Source organism: Pagrus major, chromosome 2, assembly GCF_040436345.1.
Source record: "Pagrus major chromosome 2, Pma_NU_1.0".
Lineage (NCBI taxonomy): Eukaryota > Metazoa > Chordata > Actinopteri > Spariformes > Sparidae > Pagrus > Pagrus major.
Window position 1 is genome coordinate 7560050 of NC_133216.1, and position 18854 is coordinate 7578903.

The 18854-nt window shown below is 40.0% G+C and overlaps 2 protein-coding genes across 2 annotated transcripts; both read left to right on the forward strand.

The window, feature by feature from the left end:
* Positions 1 to 693: 693 nt before the first annotated feature.
* Positions 694 to 7424, forward strand: LOC141015175 (arfaptin-2-like). The gene is made up of 9 exons (XM_073489125.1): positions 694 to 816; positions 1021 to 1129; positions 2016 to 2124; positions 3177 to 3263; positions 3410 to 3516; positions 4139 to 4360; positions 4438 to 4595; positions 4707 to 4881; positions 5962 to 7424. Exons 2-9 carry the CDS (start codon positions 1031 to 1033, stop codon positions 6115 to 6117), a joined length of 1113 nt encoding a protein of 370 aa, XP_073345226.1. The 5' UTR covers positions 694 to 816; positions 1021 to 1030; the 3' UTR covers positions 6118 to 7424.
* Positions 7425 to 10345: 2921 nt separating this feature from the next.
* fhdc4 (FH2 domain containing 4) lies at positions 10346 to 15183 on the forward strand. The gene is made up of 12 exons (XM_073485361.1): positions 10346 to 10358; positions 10434 to 10711; positions 11674 to 11735; positions 12270 to 12372; positions 12514 to 12599; positions 12693 to 12793; positions 12893 to 12963; positions 13055 to 13162; positions 13257 to 13327; positions 13425 to 13542; positions 13632 to 13796; positions 13885 to 15183. The coding sequence occupies exons 1-12, from the start codon at positions 10346 to 10348 to the stop codon at positions 15181 to 15183; spliced, it is 2475 nt and encodes an 824-aa protein (XP_073341462.1).
* Positions 15184 to 18854: the final 3671 nt, after the last annotated feature.

Genomic DNA, 18854 nt, shown 5'->3' on the forward strand with positions numbered 1-18854 from the left:
TTGCATCCCTGATTGAAACAAATGAGGCAAATAATTAGAAGTGTGGTCAGTTTACTAGACCGAGGTCTATCTCACATCTCAAAACAAACGACCGTATTTATACAATTTGATTTCAAGAGATATTGCAATCACTGTAACAGGCAAGACCCAACAACCCTACTGTCTAATGATTAATACTCATAACACTTGTGGGGTTGGAGTTACTGATGAGGAGTTACTGTATGTTTGACATGTGAGGTTACTTTGTAATAGTCAGTGAGTTCTTAGTGACATCTTCAGGAGCAGGGTGGTACTGCAGTTTAGGGATAAAGCTACGTCAGCACTGCACGACGTGGAAGATGGAGCTGGGGGGGAGGCTTGACGATGATGCTACGTTAAAGGTATTATTCTTCAAAATAAGAGCATGCAATCACAGTTTACGCTTCCAGTTACTCATTTGTTAAACAACACACGCTAAATAGCATAGATCATACGTGTTACTTAACGTTACTTACATGTCGCTTTGCTTTCAAAGCCCAGCCATGTGACTTATAATGGAATAAATATCACACAAACTTTTATTTCGAAGTGGTACTACTAAAGCTGTTAGCTTGCTGGATGCAGGGATTTTCTGACTGAAGTCTATGGAAGCAGCAGCCAGATAACGTGAGCGTTGCGGGATAAAATCATCATGGATGTAGCACTGAATGACAATTGAGGACAAGGGTGCTCCACCGTTGAAAGTATTTGACATTTCAAGTCTGCTGTCCGTGCAAACAACGTGTTGTTTCTCCCTCGGACGACTGGACTTGCCTCCAACACCAGGCTGCTACAGTGGTGAGGAAGCTAGGTTAGCTGTCAAGTAGTAGCCTCTCTAGCAGCCACATCAGCACCCGCTGACATTAGCCAGCCACGTTAGCATCAATGTGAGGAAGCTGGTATTTTGTGTTGATGTGGATTAGAACACTGAATGATTATCATTTTGTTAAACTACAATCATGAGCCCATGTGTATGTGTCAGTGTCTGGTGCTGTCTTGCAGATATTTCATTATGGCAGACAGTATCATGAGTAAGGCTGCTACCATGGAGATCCCTATTAACAGCAATGGAGACACAGGGACTCTGCCAGAGGATGACAGCCTGGAGCAGGTCAGTCAGTCACATTTTTATCACTGATAGTGTCCTTCTACCGAAGCTGTATTGGCATCTTGTTGTTCTATGTCTTTTTTTCACGTGACAGCAGAGTCCAGGAATTATGGGCTTGTTAGGCCATCTATTACCTAACAATGCATAGGCCTGCAGCTATGTACAGTAGCTTTATGCTGCTGTCACCAGTAGTAGCTGCAACTGGGAATGATGTGTTAAGAGCATGGAGTCATTCTGACAGGATGCTTTAGTCATATGAGCTTTTGCATGGAACTGTATTTTGGTAGAGCCTAACAGAGCTGCGAAAGCTGCAGTATCAGAACATGAATAATACGTCTGTCTGTGTGAGTGATACTGAGGGCAACCATATTAAATAATTAAAAAGCACATGAAAATCATAAGAAAACTCCAATGCATTCTTGTTCAAACTTCTAAAACAGCTTTATTTTCACTGCATGGTCATGTGAGACCTTCAAAACAAACTGTGATGCGTTTCCGGCATCAAGCCCTCCTCAGGGAGTCAGGTTTTTTTTGTTTTCTTACATACACATTGACTTGGATGACTCACTTTCAGTTGAGAGAAGATAACCAATCAATTAGCCTTTTTGTATTTTAAAACTTAGTTTCTAACCTGTAGTTTATGCACACCTGAGGATACGAAAGGCCAAGATGTAGTGAGCATGGTTTACACACACATAGACATACATCTAAGGATAAGGACAACAAAAGTAAAAGAATGGTAAAGGAACAAAGAATGGTGAATGGTCAGGGCGGTAATGTACAAAAGCATGTGAAAGGAAAGTGGCTGTATTGCAGATGATGAAAAATGTGACTATTTCTTGCCTTCTAAACCATATTTATTACCAATATTTTGTTGTAAACTTATCAGGATTTGCAGCAGGTGATGGTGTCTGGACCCAACCTGAATGAAACCAGCATTGTCTCAGGAGGCTATGGAGGACCTGCAGGGGGCATAATTCCTACCAGCAGCATCAAAGGTATGGCACTGCTAGAAAACCTGAATTCATTCCTTTACAGGTTTTGCTTTGTTGTTTATTCTTCACAGTACCGACACAGTTTGCACTGCAAAGATGTCATTACTTTTTCATTGCATTAAGAAAGAGTCACTGTACCATATCTTAAAATGATAACTTTACTTCAGTGTAATATGGTTGTCATGACCCTGTACTCTGCCGGGTTCTGGCTTCACAACTCTCACACAACCACACACACTTTGTCTATTGTCTATTGCTGGCTCCCCTGCACTTTGCCAAAGATATGTCAGTGTTTTTTCGATCCTTAATTCACTGAGAGAGGGTGATAGTTATACCCCTTTAAGAAACCCTACAGAGAGCTTTTCCTCCTTGTATTCTGATGTGTCACTAGAGAGTTGCTGACCTCTAGGCTCCTTGGTTCACATTACGAACATCCATATTCCTTAGGGCCTGCAATTCGCTTCAACCCTGAGTATCTGGACAGAAGACGAGCCCCTGCAGCAGGACCAGGTGGCTGTGCATTCAGACAACTTTTTTGTTTTCTAAGTTAACCTTTATATGTTGGTCTGTTTTGGCCCCTTAGAAGAGGTTTTGGTGTTGCTTGACCAAGGGAGTTGTATGCAACCTTGCTTGTTCCTCTTCAACTCACAGCTTCAGCAACAAGAAACGTTTTGGCAGTTTTCAAAATTAGGGATGCACTAACATGAATTACAGAGCTGTCACTTGAAATGTTGTCTGATAAGAATGTCCTCGTTTGTACTGTAAAATGCACTTTGGATGACTGTTTTGTCATTGCCTGGTAATTACCTTTCATCCCATGAAGTCCATTTTCATTTTCTCTAATAATCCCTCTATTTTGCATGAGAAACCTGCATGGTGGATTATTTTAAATACCTTTTAACTCCCAACTTATTATGTATCTTTCACCACAGCCTAACATTTTTCTTCCAGTCTACATACTCTGCTGTTCAGCTGCAGCTTTTGCTTTTATGACACATATTTCACCCCATGTCTCTTCTCATCCTCACCTTTTATCATCACCATGCTCATTTCAGACATTCGCATGAAATCCAGGGGTGTTAGCTTGCCTAAAAGTCAATCTGCAGCCAGTCGACTCGCCCAACACACAGACCAGCACCCAGGTATCACCAGGCTCATCTCCATGTCCATACTGTCCTCACTCATTACTCATGACCCATACTAATTCAGTAAACCCCTTCATTGTACAGTAAACCCTAATAGGACAACATGCATTAGAGTGTAAATTCTTCTTATTTTTCTCCTTAAGGGTCGTCGTCGAACCTTAACACAAGTAATTCAACTGAAGAAATTTCTCGGGGTGTAGCAGTCGAGAAATTGGAAGGTGTGAAGAAGTGGGGCATCAACACATACAAGGTATCATGAACTGTATGTAGATAATTTGTTTTCTGATAAAATAGATATGTTGGGCCTGTATGTATATCCCTCATTGCATTACCATGATAAAACTGTATGGTATAGCATTTAAGAGACATTTAAAATACATATGTGGAAATGTTGGGTATCCTTTGCTACCATGCTTACCCATGTTGTTCCTATGTCAGGTTTATTAAGTATATTGCCAGTCTGTATTGCCAGTCTGCATATGCCAGCCATCACAATAAGAGTTGGCATAATATGTTAATTCTACTACAGGAGAGACTTGATGTTCTCTGCAATTAGGTGGGAAAAATCCTCCTCATCTATCCATATCTGCATTGGCAGTTGGCCAAAAGGAGTTGGAAATAATGAATATTGGCAACAATCCAATACCTTGCATCCCCCATTATTACCACATATATCCAGTATAATGTACTTGACTGAAATGGTGACCTTGAGTAGTTCTTCACTTGTTTTTCTGTCAAAAAATCTACTGTGCCCACTTTGGTCCACGTGCGTTTTTTAGTCATAGAGACAACATGATTTTATACAACCTTAACTTCATCAGATTTTTCTAATGCTGGGTTTAATGTCCTCTGTGTTGATATCTACTCTGCAGTGTACAAAGCAGATGTTCTCAGAGAGGTTTGGACGAGGTTCACGAACAGTCGACCTTGAGCTTGAGGCTCAGATTGACGTGTTAAGAGACACCAAGAGCAAGTATGAAAACATCTTAAGACTGGCCACAGCACTAACCATGCATTTTCAAAGCATGGTGCAGACACAGCAGGCTCTAGGAGACACCTTCACCGACCTCAGCCAAAAATCACCAGAGCTGCAGGTACTGCCAAAGCTCCCTGTGTAATCTAACATGAAAATTGAAGTCAGCTGGAAAAACTTTTCTGTGTTTCTCCACAGGATGAGTTTGGGTACAATGCAGAAACACAGAAGCTGTTGTGTAAGAATGGCGAGGCACTGCTTGGTGCCATCAACTTCTTTGTGTCTGGTATCAACACACTAGTCAACAAAACAATGGAGGACACCCTGATGACCATCAAGCTGTATGAAAACGCAAGGTAACAAATCCTGACATCCTATTTAAGAAGTTGAGAAATAATCTGAATGTCTGTAGGGTGATCACCTAGAAAAGAAGAGCCTGTGACAGTCTTAACTGTTTTTGCACGCAGGCTTGAGTTTGATGCCTATCGTTCTGATCTGGAGGAGATGAGTTTGGGCCCGAGGGATGCAGCTGCCATGGTCCGCATTGAGATGGCTCAGCATGACTACCAGGTCCACAGAGACAAATACGAACGGCTGCGTAGTGATGTCACCATCAAGCTCAAATTCTTGGAGGAAAACAAGGTTTGTAGTTTTCTTTTGTATTTGAAAGGTTTTTGTTATTGCTGAGATCCAGTGGTTTAACTTTTCACGCTGCTGCAGTGATGTATAGGTGGACTCCAGGACCCTGTGACAACACTGTTAGATGTGGTTACAGATGCAACAGTGCACATTGTTGACCACGCCCAACCACAGGCATCAGTGCTGCTTTTTTGTGGTCAGAGTAAAAACTGGCTTGAGGCTTTTGGACAGCTTTCTGAATGTGGAAAAATTAAACCACGTGTTGAGAATAAATGGAGCGTGTTGTGAAGCATTCCAATCTGCCATGGCTGTCTCACATCATATTCATTTGTTCAATTATGCCTAGTTTACGGTGTTAAATTAGTCCAGTGTTCACTGTTGCTTTCAACTATTATGTACTGCAACAGTAGTTTTCCACACTGAGGCAGAAAATCCATCTTCTTTTTTGCCATTATGCATCTATTTAGGAAGGCCAGGTCAAACCGAAGGAAGCAGGAAGATTTCATCGTGTACAGACAAGCATATGCCTGCAATAGATAATTGCAGTAATAACAGTAAAGCGAGAATGCCTCAATTTTGTCAAATGAAATACAGACCCATCATCCACACTAGTTAGTCAAGTCAAGTCACTTTATTTGGACAGCACATTTGAAAAGGTGTTGACCCATAGTGCTTTCAAGTCATTGCAGATGGGTTAGAATCTGCCTCAATATAACTATGCATGATTAAAGAAATAAAAGGTACATACAACACAAGATTACAATAATACAAAGAGGGCAAGACTAAAAATGATCAAAGATGATCCGATTAAAGACATAAAATGTTATGAAAAACAAGAAGATTACAAAACAACATTAGTCGCAGTTTGTAAGACTTTCTCATGCCTAAAAATATCTTAAAAAGCCTGCTCCACTTTTAGGAATACATCTTAGCGGCATGTAATGTGCAAGATGCCTTTAGATTAAATCCCCAGGAATTAATCTGAGCAGCGAGTAAATCTTATTAGATGTTTGTGTGCTTTCCTGTAGACACTTGAAACTGTGTTTATAATGGCACAATTGTCCTCTTCTTTTTTTCTTCTAGGTGAAGGTGATGCACAAGCAGCTGCTTCTCTTCCATAATGCCATCTCAGCCTACTTTGCCGGCAACCAGCAGCAGTTGGAACAAACTCTCATACAGTTCAATGTCAAGTTAAAGCCCCCAGGATCAGACAAGCCATCCTGGCTGGAGGAGCAGTAAAGAGCGCTCAGGGTTCAGCTGTTTGACATGTAAAGTGACACGCTGGTCAGTGAAGAATGTGACGTTGTGGTTAGACGGACAAGAATTAATTGCATAAAGGAGAATACTGTAGGAACAGTAGCTGCCAGTGATAAAGAAAAACATGAGATAGTTATTTTGTAAGGTTTTTCAGTATCGCTTATGAAATAGATGGAACAACATTTTCAGTTGTATTTAGAATTTTTTTGTTAAGCCACAAAATGACCTTTTGTTACTTTCTTATACTTTAGGTAGCACAATCATTTACATGGATATCACTTCTTATTTATGTACAGTATAGACTTCTATTGTGGAGATATCCCTTGGCAGTTTTGCACATGCATTATTTTGTTGTTCTTTTTTAATGTTGTCTAAAGCGTTTTCTTTAATATTTCAGAGTATATCACATGGGGGGAATTCCACAAATAGGATTAGCAAGTTAGTGGGATAATGTAAAAAATGTTATGACATATCCTCTGAAATTTATTTTCATGAGTATGCATGACTGAACCATCATTTTACAGATTTAAATCAAAGAAATCAGGATATAACATCATTGTCAAAGTTATCCCACTTTGTTTGTAAAATGACTTTGTGGAATACCTGCCTGAACTGTCAGTTTACAGTTTATAAGCATAGAAGGGAAAATATATAGTGAATATAGTGATTTTCTCTAACCTAATATACGATCCTTCATTAGTTTGATCTCCTAAATTTCAGGTACTTTATGTAATTATGAATCTAGCACAGTTACAAGTGTCTGTCTTGTTGACTCCAGAGTTTACACAAGGAAACAAGCCTCACAAACAGATGTAACACTTATGACACAGCATCAATCCATTTATTGGATGCTTCGGTAAAAAATACATCTCAACTATCATAAAGACATCAACATCAAAATGCAATACATAGCCAGTTGTTGATTGACAATGTTTCACTAGGAGGCGCCATTGTGCAGTGAATAGGAATACTGAATACATGCTTTCTAGGTTACAATACAAGTTTCAGTGTCTCTTCAAAGACAGAATGTATGAGTACATTTTTCTTTATTTTGTGTTATTTATTTACCATTTTTTGTACATAACATTGTACGTTAATGTTATGGCCATTTCTTTTAGGTTCTAGTCAGCTGATTGTCTTTGTCTTGTTCTGCATTTCCAATAAAATCTGCTGGATGTTTTTTTGTTTCATCTAACTGTGCAGTTGACACAGATCTGTCGGTTTGATATGAGAAGCGCTCACAGATTATGTACAGAAAAGTCACATTATATGTAATATGTATGGCACCAGTAATTATGTACATGAAAATACAATCTGATATATCTCTAACTTGCTTTCCATGACTTATTATCTTATTTCAGAATCATCACACTATACTTTTGGCAGCATTTCCTTGTTTTTACTGCTGTAGGAAACACTGCCTTCTTTTTCTGCATGAAATGATTAGTCTCCTTGGTAACGGTAGTCATCAGAAAAGTTCACCCACTAAAACTACTGAGGTCATAATGAAATTAAGTTGGAAACACAACTGATTCCTTTATCCCAGCAGTGTTTACAGACTTGTGATGTAAAAACAAACCTTTAAACACACAACACATTAAGTTATACCTAAGTTGTACTAGTTATACCTTGAATTAAAATATTTGTCAGTGGTAGACATGATTAGTTAGTCCAAATGCACATCATGTCCTGTGGCCCATGCATGCATTCACTGTATTTTACAGTATTTTGAAGCCACATAAATTCTGGATTACAATGCAAGTTTTAGTACTCATCAAGGACCAGATGTTAAGAGTATATTTTCTTTTTTTTCTATCACAGTGTAGTTCTTCTAATGTGCAACTGAGGGATGTTGAATAAGGCCAGACGAGTTTTGCCTGTTATTTTCTGGGCAGCTGACAGGAGCTTAAGGAAGCCGGATGTGTTTCTTTTTGTAGGTGTGTGCAGCTGGTAAAACCTACCAACATGACAACACAACAACATTAAAATCATCTGATGATGATTCCCTTGTCCAGCTTTCCTCCCAATAAACCTAATTCCATCTGAATAGAGCTTCTGAATGCTCTCAGATCAAAAGGAGAATATCAGATTGAAACAAAATTGATTTAACAAACACAACCCTAATCTGCTCTCTGTACTTTAGTGTCTGAGTTCTGAATTTATCTCCAAATGGCATGCAGCTCAGACTGACTAGCCTAAGTATTGATCTTATTTCCTATTGAAAACCTCCCTTCAGTCTTCTCTGAATATTTGTCCCCTGGATTAAGTGAAAACATTAGTGAACAGCTAGTTCATTAATACTTTGTTTTGTAGCTTTCAAGATATACATTTTAAACATCTTAACATACATAAAGTTTAAAATTGTCTACCCAAGCAATATGTTAGGCATTGTAGCTGATTTTACAAAATGTCTGACTTACTTAAGAAGAAACAAGAACTAATAAGAAAAGGTTATTCAGAAAATGTAGCTTTATGCTGAGAATTTGAACTCCCCTCAGTATTTTAGAGTAGAAAATCAAATGATTTGCATACAAATGCATTAGGGTATTCGAGCGATCATTCTAAGGGCTTATCATTTCTGGGGCAGAGTTGAAGTGCTTGCAGCTGATTGACTATTTAAAGGCCAGTCTGACCACCAGCCCACACTCAAACAAATTGCATTGTGTGAGCTGGTAAAATGGCTTAATGTTTAACCAAAGATTGTATTGTCATTTAGCTTGTTACTCATTTATTCACTTCCCATGCTTTTTATTTCAACAAACTAAACTAAACAATAAGGCAGCTGAGAACACCAGCTCTAAAAGAAATGATTCTTAGTGTTTTCTTAATGGTATAATTTAGTGGGTATTTGGGATAGTGGTAAGCCTACTACAAATACCTTTAAGAAATCAGTGATCTTTTCCTGTCAGTCAGGATGTTTATCACACTGGAGCAGTCTATAAATCCAGTAGACTGCTCACATAGGTTTATGACAGCTAGGCAGAAAACACAGAGGCTAAACTCCAGCCAACACACCTTCAACAATCCCAGAGTTCCTCCTGGTTTGAAGGTGTGGGCTGCCATGGAAGTCCTTGAGTTACCTGGGCGTGTCGCTCATACGCAGGTAGTTGCGCCACTCCGCTCTTGCGCTATCCAGGTTGATGTCACCGTTTAGCCCGCTTCTGAGTTTCAACACGACGACGACGGGATAACACTGGGAACAAGGACACAGGACACAGGACACAGGGATAATCGGACAGCAGCTGAGTCAAGAATAAAGGTAAGTTGTCCTGTACCTGACAGTAATGTTAGTATATTAACAAACATTGTATGGTGGTTTTAGTAGTTTACAGATGATTACGGTTAGCTGGATGCAGAATAAAACCGGACGTCCAAGCTACAACTTAGTTTTTATTAGCCTATTTGCAATTATGTGTTTTATTCACAAAAGCCTATAATATTTTTTTTTTTTTGCCAAATAAGCTCCCTGAGTGACTAACTCAGTCAACTGGACTGAATTGAACATGTTCAAGTGGCAGTTATAACTTGAAAAGTTTTGGTTGTCAAAGTTTTTCCACCTTATTTTCATGCAATTACAACATACTGACTTGTCACATTATAACAAGAAACTCTTAACTTATAACAATATACTATTTCATGTTATAACGTGATAACTTGAATTGTTATAAAGTGTCAAACACGTTTCATGTTATAACGTGAAATGATCTTATAACACAAAACTTTTCAACAAGAAATGTTATTCAGATATTCATTTCGTATGTATTAGTAATGTGAAAACATTTCACTACAACACACTTTTTACGTTATAAAGTTAATCATTTTTGTCTTTTCTGTATGGCAGCAATTTGCTTCCGTAGTATTGTGATAGATTTGGAGGAATGTTTTGAAAACCCTTTACAGAACCACAATCATTTTAAGTTCCATGGAGAAAGTAAATGCTTTATCCACTGCTGAACACTATTGCACACAGTCATAATGTATACAGTAGTTTTAGTAACTGTCCCCACCCTGCTCTGCTTCTTTCAGTCTGAATGCATCATCCTGACTGACGACATTTTGGACAAGTCCCTTCATCCGGCTTCAGCTCAGTAAACAGTCATTCAGAGGAGCTTATATTTCACTGCAATTCTTTATTGGCTTTAATCCCGGCCGTATGTGTCACTGACACCATGGTAGCATCCCAAACCTGCTGACAGCTCCTTGACAAAAGATGCAACCAGGAGGTCCTCCCGCTGCACCACCTCCTCCTCCTCCTCCACCACCTCCTCCCCCTCCTCCTCCTCCTCCTCCTCCTCCAGCGCTTGGCCTCCCTCCACCACCACATGGCGCGGGCCTCTTTGGAAAAGGTGGGCGCCGGAGCTCCAGGATGCGCAATTTCAACTGGGAAACCCTTCCAAAACACAGTGTGATAGGAAAGCACAACATCTGGACAGTAGATAAGTCTGATGAGGAATATGAGCTGGACACTGATCACATGGAGGAGCTGTTCAGCCACAAGCAGAACCAGAAAAAACTCAAGGCCGTGAACCGCCAGAGTCTGAGGGGCCTGCCCACTGCTGCCTCAGGAGGGGAGATGGTGAGTACAACCAGGCACAGGATACAGGGGTCACACTTGTGTGTTGTGTAATGCTGAGATATGCAGACAAGGTCTCTTGACCTGGATTGATTTTTTCTTTCTAGGTATGCAGTTGCGATAAACAGGAAACATTCTTACATGTTGCCCTCGGCTAAAACCACTTTTGCAGCAGATGTGAATAAAGATCTCCACTGTTGAACTCATTCCACATATGTCATAATTTTTAGGGAACTCCCCTCTTATGAGAAAAATAATACGTGTAAGAGTAATAAGAAATATGATGTAATGTCTGCATGAAGAACATTGTTTTGATTTTGAATCATACAATACAAGGGTGGAGTCTCACTTGTTTTCATGTCTGTTTGCTGAAGGAGGTTTTAATTGTGTCCTCATACAGCACTATTCTGTATAGTAGCCTACTTGTGCTCTGTATTCAAACTACTATAATAAATGGCGTTCATTGCACTGAAGGCACAGTAGGCGAATCTCAAGAAAGATGGTCTCATTCCTAGGTTGTCAAATACTGACGCATTGGGTTGGTGTTCGATTGGTTGTTGTTGTTCAGACCAAACAGCAACAACCAATCCTTGAGTCCCATTTCCAGGTCATCAAATACTAAGGTCTTGAGTTAACCCAAAACAAACAGAGAAAAGTTTCTCAATATATAATCTGAGCATTTATTTTGTAGATCAACTGATGTAACGTGTCCAACAATAGTGGGTCATGCGTTGACCTATGTCCCTCTTTCCAAGAGAGAGAAAATGTATCACTTGTGCAAAATGGTATCATTCCTGATCGTTCAATACAATCAACTCAAACAATTCTTAACCTTTGGAATCAACTCTCTGCTTGGAAAAGTCAGGTATCTGTGATACAAAAGACACTGCTCAAGCTAATGGTGAAGTGATCTTAGCAACTGACAAGCTGATTATATCCAGGTATATGTCTGTTTCCACTCCCAGGTTTCTATCCTCAACTCCAAGAGGAGCATGAACGTTGGAATTTTCCTGAAGCAATTCAAGCGGTGAGTCAATGGTAATATTCTTAAGGTGTGAGTGTTTTTGCACAACATTTGTCATGTTTCAGTGTTAAACAACACAGGATGAGGCAGACAAATTAATCTGCAACATGGCTGCCTCATGCTCACAAACCTCTGAATGCCAACATGTCCTGGCAGGTCTGAGCCACACTGTTCTACAGCTCCAACAGGTTCCCTCAGTGTATTGTAAATGTATTGCCGAAGGCTGTTTGGCATATGCAACAGATCCAACAGGAAATACTGTAAATATATTTCTGTACAGCTGTTATTAATGCCTCAAAACATTTGTCCAAACTGGCAAAAATGTCAAATATGTTTCTTGTCAAATGATATTCCATCATCCTCGTGTACAGTGTTTTTCTGAGGACTGACATCAGATGCTGTTTCGCAAAGCTATTTGAGCAGGTAGAGGCTTGCTGGTGTCAGCAGCCCAACCTCTCTAAAGATGCAGAAGTGTGGTATTAACGCACTGGTGACTAAATATCTGAACCCTATCTGCCTTTCCACCTCTCTCCACAGGCCTGTAAAAGACATGATTAAAGAAATAAAATCAGGAAGTAATCTCAGTTTTGCTTCTGGAAAACTCAGGGAGCTGTCCAAGATGCTGCCAGATGAAGGGGAGGTACTTGTGACAGCTGCTTCTATCTTTTAATGTTTCTAATGTGTTTTGCAAATCTCACCACCATGTTGCTTGTAATTTCACCTATAGACAAACCAGTTTTTGATATTTGTCAAATAATTTGTGGCTCTTTAATGAATGCAGGAGAAACAGCTGAACAGTTTTAAGGGTGATCACGACGCTCTCCCCGAAGCAGATCTGTTTATGCTAATGCTGGTGAAGATTCCCAGGTGAGTTACCTAAATGTAATTACATGTATTGCAAATATTGAATGGCAGTGGTAATTGACTAATAATAGAAACTTTGTATTTGTTATTATTAAGTTATGTAGAGCGCCTCAGCTGCTTGGTGCTCAAAGAGGAATTCTTCCCCCTCATGGATGAAATGAAAGAATTCATCAGCACTTTGACAGCTGCTGGACAGGGTATGATTTCTTAAAGAAGCATCATAACAGATTTTGAGTAAAAAAATATAGCTGTAGGCATATTTAGACTTCAAATTCACCAAGTGTGTCTCCCTGTAGAGCTGTTGGAGTCAGACAGTCTCCATTCTGTCATTCGCCTGGTACTGAAGACTGGAAACTACATGAATGCTGTGAGTGTGTAACATGAGAAAGTGGTGTCTTGGATGACTTTCCTGTTTTGTTTGTTTATTTCTGAGTCTCATTTATTTTGTTTGATCACAGGGTGGATATGCAGGCAGCGCAATTGGTTTCCGAATGGCTTCTCTGTTGAAGTTAGCAGACACCAAAGCAAACAAACCTGGGATGAACCTTATGCACTATGTTGTGATGGCAAGTTGCTTTTATTACTTAGGGTCACTTTTTCTGTATCTCACGAAATGTTTGTGAAATGTGATTTTTATGCAAACTTTCCTATTCACCACAGCAAGCTCACAAGGCAGACACGGGCCTACTTACATTTACAGAGCAACTCAAAAACGTTGAAGCTGCAGCAAGGTAATCAATCTTGTTTTAAAGGTAAAGTCTGCATATTTTAACTGTCTTTTTTATTTGCTCCACCATCAGGATTTTTTCTTTTTTTCCTTTACTTTAGAATAAATAAAGGTGAAATTGAAGCAGAGTTTGCAAGACAGGTAAAGAAAATACAAGATGCTAAAGCAGACGCCTTGAAACAAGAGGAACTAAAGGCACAAATGGAGGACTTCCTAAAGGTGAGGAAGCCTTTTCTTGAGAAATTCCAGTTTGTGTAAATGTTGGTGTTGATTAGATGTTCTAATGTTTTGATTTACACTCGATTTAGGAGGCCGAGGTCTACTTGGCAGAAACAGAGAGTGATCTTCAGCAATTACAAGCAGTGAGTGACTCTGTGGCTGAGTACTTCTGTGAAGACCCAAAGAAATTCAAACTGGATGAGTGTTGCTCCATTTTCAACTCGTTTTGTGAGAGATTTATGCGGGCCATGCAGGTAAGCTTGTGTATTGGCATGTGTTCCTTTGCTTTGGTCAGAAAAACAACTCCCGATTGATCTGTTAACTGTGCAATTTGTTTTGCAGGAAAACAAGGCTCGAGAGGTGGCAGAGTTGCAGCGGAGACACAGAGACAGATTGCAGAATGCTGCCAAGCGCAGGTCCACAGCTACCTGCTCCAGTAGAGACAAGGAAATGGATGGAGTTGCATTAGAGTCCGTACTACAGAGGTTCCTTACCAATCGTGGATCTCGGAGGAAACTAGGAAGGCCATCATCTTCTTATGGAAGCCCTACGAGTGGCAGTCCCAATAATGGGAGCCTATCAGAAATTACTTCTGAGGAAAACCTCCCCACTGGAAATCAAAAGAAAGGAGGCGTTTCTAGAATTGAGGAGATTGGCAGAAAAGAGTGGAATTCAGCAGCTGAACTCGCAGATAACTCTTCCCAAAAGAATGTCCAGTCTAATAGTGAGGACAACAAGGCAACAACTGTCATTCCTCATGAAGAAGAGACAGACACTTTCAAAAAAGAGGAAAGAAAAGAGGACCCTATAAGTCTTACACACCCAGCCAATAGGACCACCAGCATTTCCTCCTCATGTAGATCTTTCTCAGCAGCCACTGATGATGATGATGATGAAGAAGATCTGCAGGACAATAATCAGGAGGAGGCCCAAAAGTTGCGGGAAGCATCTAGAAAGGTTTTGCGATTTCAGAACAGCCGTGGCAGTGTGTCATCTGGGGACTGTTCTTTGGAAAATCAGAAATCTCCCGGTGCAAGTAAAATCTTACCCCGTCAACGCACCTTCGATGAGGAAACAGAGAGGTATCCTGGAGACCCAACCAACGACGAATTAGTTACGTTTTTGCTCGCTCCTGAGTCCTTCTCAAAGCGTAACCTTGGCCGCCGTCATACTCTACCTACCAAAGTCCCTAAAACTGTGGAAGGGGACGATAGTGTGTGGGCTCAGCCTCCAATGAGAACTCCTAAATCTGCAGCAAGAGTAAAGGAGACACTGCAGGCAGAGGGTGATGGACGCAGTCCCTCAAAACAAGTGTTTGACTTTTCTGAAGTATCTCAAAACTTTAAAAAATCTGGTGCTCAAGACCAGGATTCTCCATCATCAGAAAAGAAAAGCAAGCCAAATGTTTCTATAACCAATGTTCCAGATAACGGGCCTGGGCAGCACAACCAAGAGGGCAAATCTATGGAGCCCACAGGCAACCATGTGCAGAGGAATAGTGAAAATGTTCCCCCCAAGACTGCATGGATTAAGACTGAAACCACTGGACTGTTTTTTAGCTTTTTAAAACGCCTTGGAGATATGAGCAAAGCGCAGAACAGCAAGGAAACTGTCCAAAAGGGCAGTGGTTCTGGTGTATAAGCTTTGAAAGATATCAATTTTAAAGTCAGGGAAGCACATGTAACTTTAGTGTTACTCGTAATTAAAGGTATACTATGCAGGATTTGTTGTTGCAGTTTGTAAACGAAGCTTTCAAAGTTGCCCCACTCCCCTGCTCAAAGTTCAAGAGATAGAGAAAGAGCAGTGGTGGTAGAGCGAAGTCTATTTTGTGATTGTTTGATGGCTGTAACGTTATAAAGCACAAATAAACACCCCCACACTTCCGCACACCTCTGCGCAACTCTGCTGGAAGGTGCTGTGTGTTCGGATTTGAGTGAATGAAACCAAAAGCACGCTTCATCATGTCCACTGTTTGCCCAACCCTCATTGTATGGTGACTACACATCACTGCCAAAAGTTGACGCCCAGAAACGTCCCAAACACAGCAAATTGCGAAGAAAATAAGATCTAAATCTCTGCTGATTTAGATGGATTATTTTTGTATGATGAATTGTTATTTTTCCTGCATATTGTACCTTTAACTTATCTTGGTGATGATGTAGTGTTACTTTCTATGTTAATATTGTGAAATGATAATTAGGTTGTAAGGAGACAGAGAGAAGGTTTGAGGAAAGTGGGTGGTTGGAGAGTCTTTTAAATGAGGAAAGGCCATTGTGTATGTTGTGCCACTAGATGGCAGACTGCAACAGTAAAACCTGAAACTGTTGCTCAGAAAATAGGGTTGTTGTTGATTTCCAGGCAATCTCTACTTTGTCTAGTAAACAAAAGAGCAATGGGCACACTCACTGTAAAACACTTTTTCATCGTGTTTCATCCATTCATAATAATATTTCTTTGATAGCATGGTATTGTCCTCATCAGGTGGATAAATGTGTGTTCTTTGCCTGGATTAAAATATACAATCCTGCAGAAAGTATTGAGAAAGTAAATGAATGTTGAGTCTGAGTATGAGTATAAGAGGGTATAGTTAAGTCGAACTGCATGTAAATTCTTGGTTTGGTTGTTATTTTTGATACATTGATAAATTACTATTTGCTGCATGCGCTTGAATTCAGTATTGTTATTTTTCTATTTTACAGTGATAATATCTTTGTTTGTAGCCTCTCTAGTTTCCTCCTCTGTCCTTGCCACAGAATTGCATCAGAAATGCAGATTGTAGGGATGCTTTCAGGGTCTTACTCAATTCAGCCATTGTTTTTGGGCTTAAATGGGTCAGTGTTACAAAGGCAGCCTGTATCTGAGCAGAGTTGAACTATGGGCTGTCAGTGGCAAAGTGAAGGGTGCTGATCTCTAATTAACTTGAGAAGAGATTATCATGGTTAAAGGGCCAACTCCAGCTGGCAGATTAAAATGTAAAGAACCCACCTCCCTGAATTTAATACTGTACACTGCTTGTGGCAATGCCAGGGCACGGCCCCAATGTCTCCACACGCTTCACATGGGTCAGAGAGCCACAGCATGGGCCGACATAAGAGTTGTACAATATTATGCTTTTTAGAACTATTTTCAGCTGTCTGACTTAAGTGTTATAATGAGGTAATGGAAATGACCTTCTATTTATTAGTATTGTTCTCATTTAGTCACCGATCAGAGTGATCTGAATGCTTTTTATGTTTCTTTGTTGTAAAATATATTTAAGACTGAAATGGTTATCCAAGAAAATTACAGAGAAACAAATAGTATTGTCACTAAATCTAAGTTGTCAAATTGTTCTTTCATCAGTGAGGATGGAAAATAAATGTATATGAATACCTGTCTTCAGTAAGAGAATCACTAAAGTGTCCAGGTAACTCTTCTATCCATCTAAGAGTATTTACAGCTTACATTTATTTTTTTATATTCTCAAATAGAAAATCAACAACATATTTAAAGAGCTCCACAATGTCTGTAATGTGTGATGACTCATCAGACTTAAAATGAAGACAAAACTGTTGTTTAGGAGTCACTTTCAGGGTCATCTAATGTCTGGCAATACATGCTAGTAGTTCTGAACTGTGCAAATAAATGCAGTGGGTTTTTTTTCTACTTTCATTTGAAATTGGATAGCCCTTGTCAGCAAATTTGTGAGTTTAATATAAAGTGTACACATAGAAGAGTTGGTGTTCTTATTCGTACTCTGACATGAGCCATTAAATTAATTGTCAGAGTGGTATAATAATAGCATCTAAAATGACTGACAATATCATGAACAATTAATGTAATGAATGGCTTTAAGATGATTACATCAGCTGCACATCAGTTTACTTCGTTAGGTTGGGGCCTGATTTAAATTAGCAATGCATTATGGGGTGGCTGTGTAATAACCTTTATTACTGGATTATTTGTATTGTTCATTATTTGCTCAAAAGGTGATACACATGCTGTAACACATGTCGTCTATGATTTGATTTATTAAATAAGCTACGTATCCACTACCAGGCAACTGCAGGGCCTGGCAATTATCAGTTCCTGCAGGCAGCCCTGAAGAAAATCTTTCTATTCAGGGATATCCTATTCAATTAAAACAAAATAAGCTACAGCAAATTTTACATGTCATAATGATGTTATGTTTGTTATACTGTATGATATAATAGATTGAAATATACATTCTTCCTTCAACAATATGTTACAAACCCTGTGAGTTAGTTTGACTCCATCGATCTCGACAGTGAGAGTTACCTACAGTCTGCATTGTGTGACCTGCTCACCGCCGCTGCTGCTGCTGCTGCTGCTGCCGCTGCTGCCAGACTGTAGCAGCCATCTTAACCAAACTACGATGGAAGCAGTCTCCATGGCAACTCCACGTTGCAGAATAAAACCCAGAGATGACTCTCACCCCAGGCCCCACCCCCAACAAACTCCCCACCGCCTGCACCACCACGGCAGCCTCACACAGTGCATCCACATTACAACGCAGTGCCATCTTTTTTCAATAATCCTCCGTCTAATTAGTCTTTACCTAAAGCACCTAGTCTTTAACTTGACCCATCCCCCACTCTCCTACAAATAAACCTTCAGAGTGAGATGTTGCAGTCTTTGAGCTTAAACTATTGATTGTTTTGCTATTCTAGTATTCACCTTTCTACACAGTTTATATTATTATGTATTCTATTAGACTTATAAAGTGTCCTGACCCCAAACCCCACACCCCCACCTGATGACACCCAAAAGCTCCATGCCAGAGCAGGACTCCCCCGCTGATTACACACACCCATGTCTCTGCCCTCCCCCGCACCCTCTCATTTCCCTGTAATCATAAATAGTAATTTCCCTGGTAACTCTTTAAAATGCAAGAAAATGGGGTCTCATGAGGCAAAATCTAAGAGAATATGAATAAAAATGTGCTGTGGAACTGTCAGACTACTGAACTGCAGTTGGTTTTAGGATTATTGCCTATTTACTCAGCAGTATCTTCCTACTGTCTTTACACTTAATTCTTTGCACCCTAATAATTCAAAGCTTAAAGGTAATAAGCTGCATCCTTTGTCCTTTTAAGGGAACTGGGTGTTATCTATGGAAGCCAAACCCCTTTGCACCAGACAGACTGTTTCCCTCAGTCAGTTCCTGAGATTTCGACTCGTTTGCATGTTCCCTGCCCCCTCCATATGCTATTGGGTTCTTCAACTCCTCCCATCTGCCATCTGACCAATGCTGCATGTAAGCCACTCCTCTAATCTCCTCCTTTCTCTTCTCCTCTTCCTTACTGTCCCCTT

Excerpts from the sequence above, each read along its gene's own strand:
- LOC141015175 (XM_073489125.1), top strand. The coding sequence starts at position 1,031 with ATGGCAGACAGTATCATGAGTAAGGCTGCTACCATGGAGATCCCTATT. Across the intron at positions 1,130-2,015 it reads AGGATGACAGCCTGGAGCAG|GATTTGCAGCAGGTGATGGT; the intron begins GTCAGTCAGTCA and ends TAAACTTATCAG. Across the intron at positions 4,596-4,706 it reads AAGCTGTATGAAAACGCAAG|GCTTGAGTTTGATGCCTATC; the intron begins GTAACAAATCCT and ends TTTTGCACGCAG.
- fhdc4 (XM_073485361.1), top strand. Across the intron at positions 11,736-12,269 it reads TTCCTGAAGCAATTCAAGCG|GCCTGTAAAAGACATGATTA; the intron begins GTGAGTCAATGG and ends CTCTCTCCACAG. Across the intron at positions 13,543-13,631 it reads AAATGGAGGACTTCCTAAAG|GAGGCCGAGGTCTACTTGGC; the intron begins GTGAGGAAGCCT and ends CACTCGATTTAG.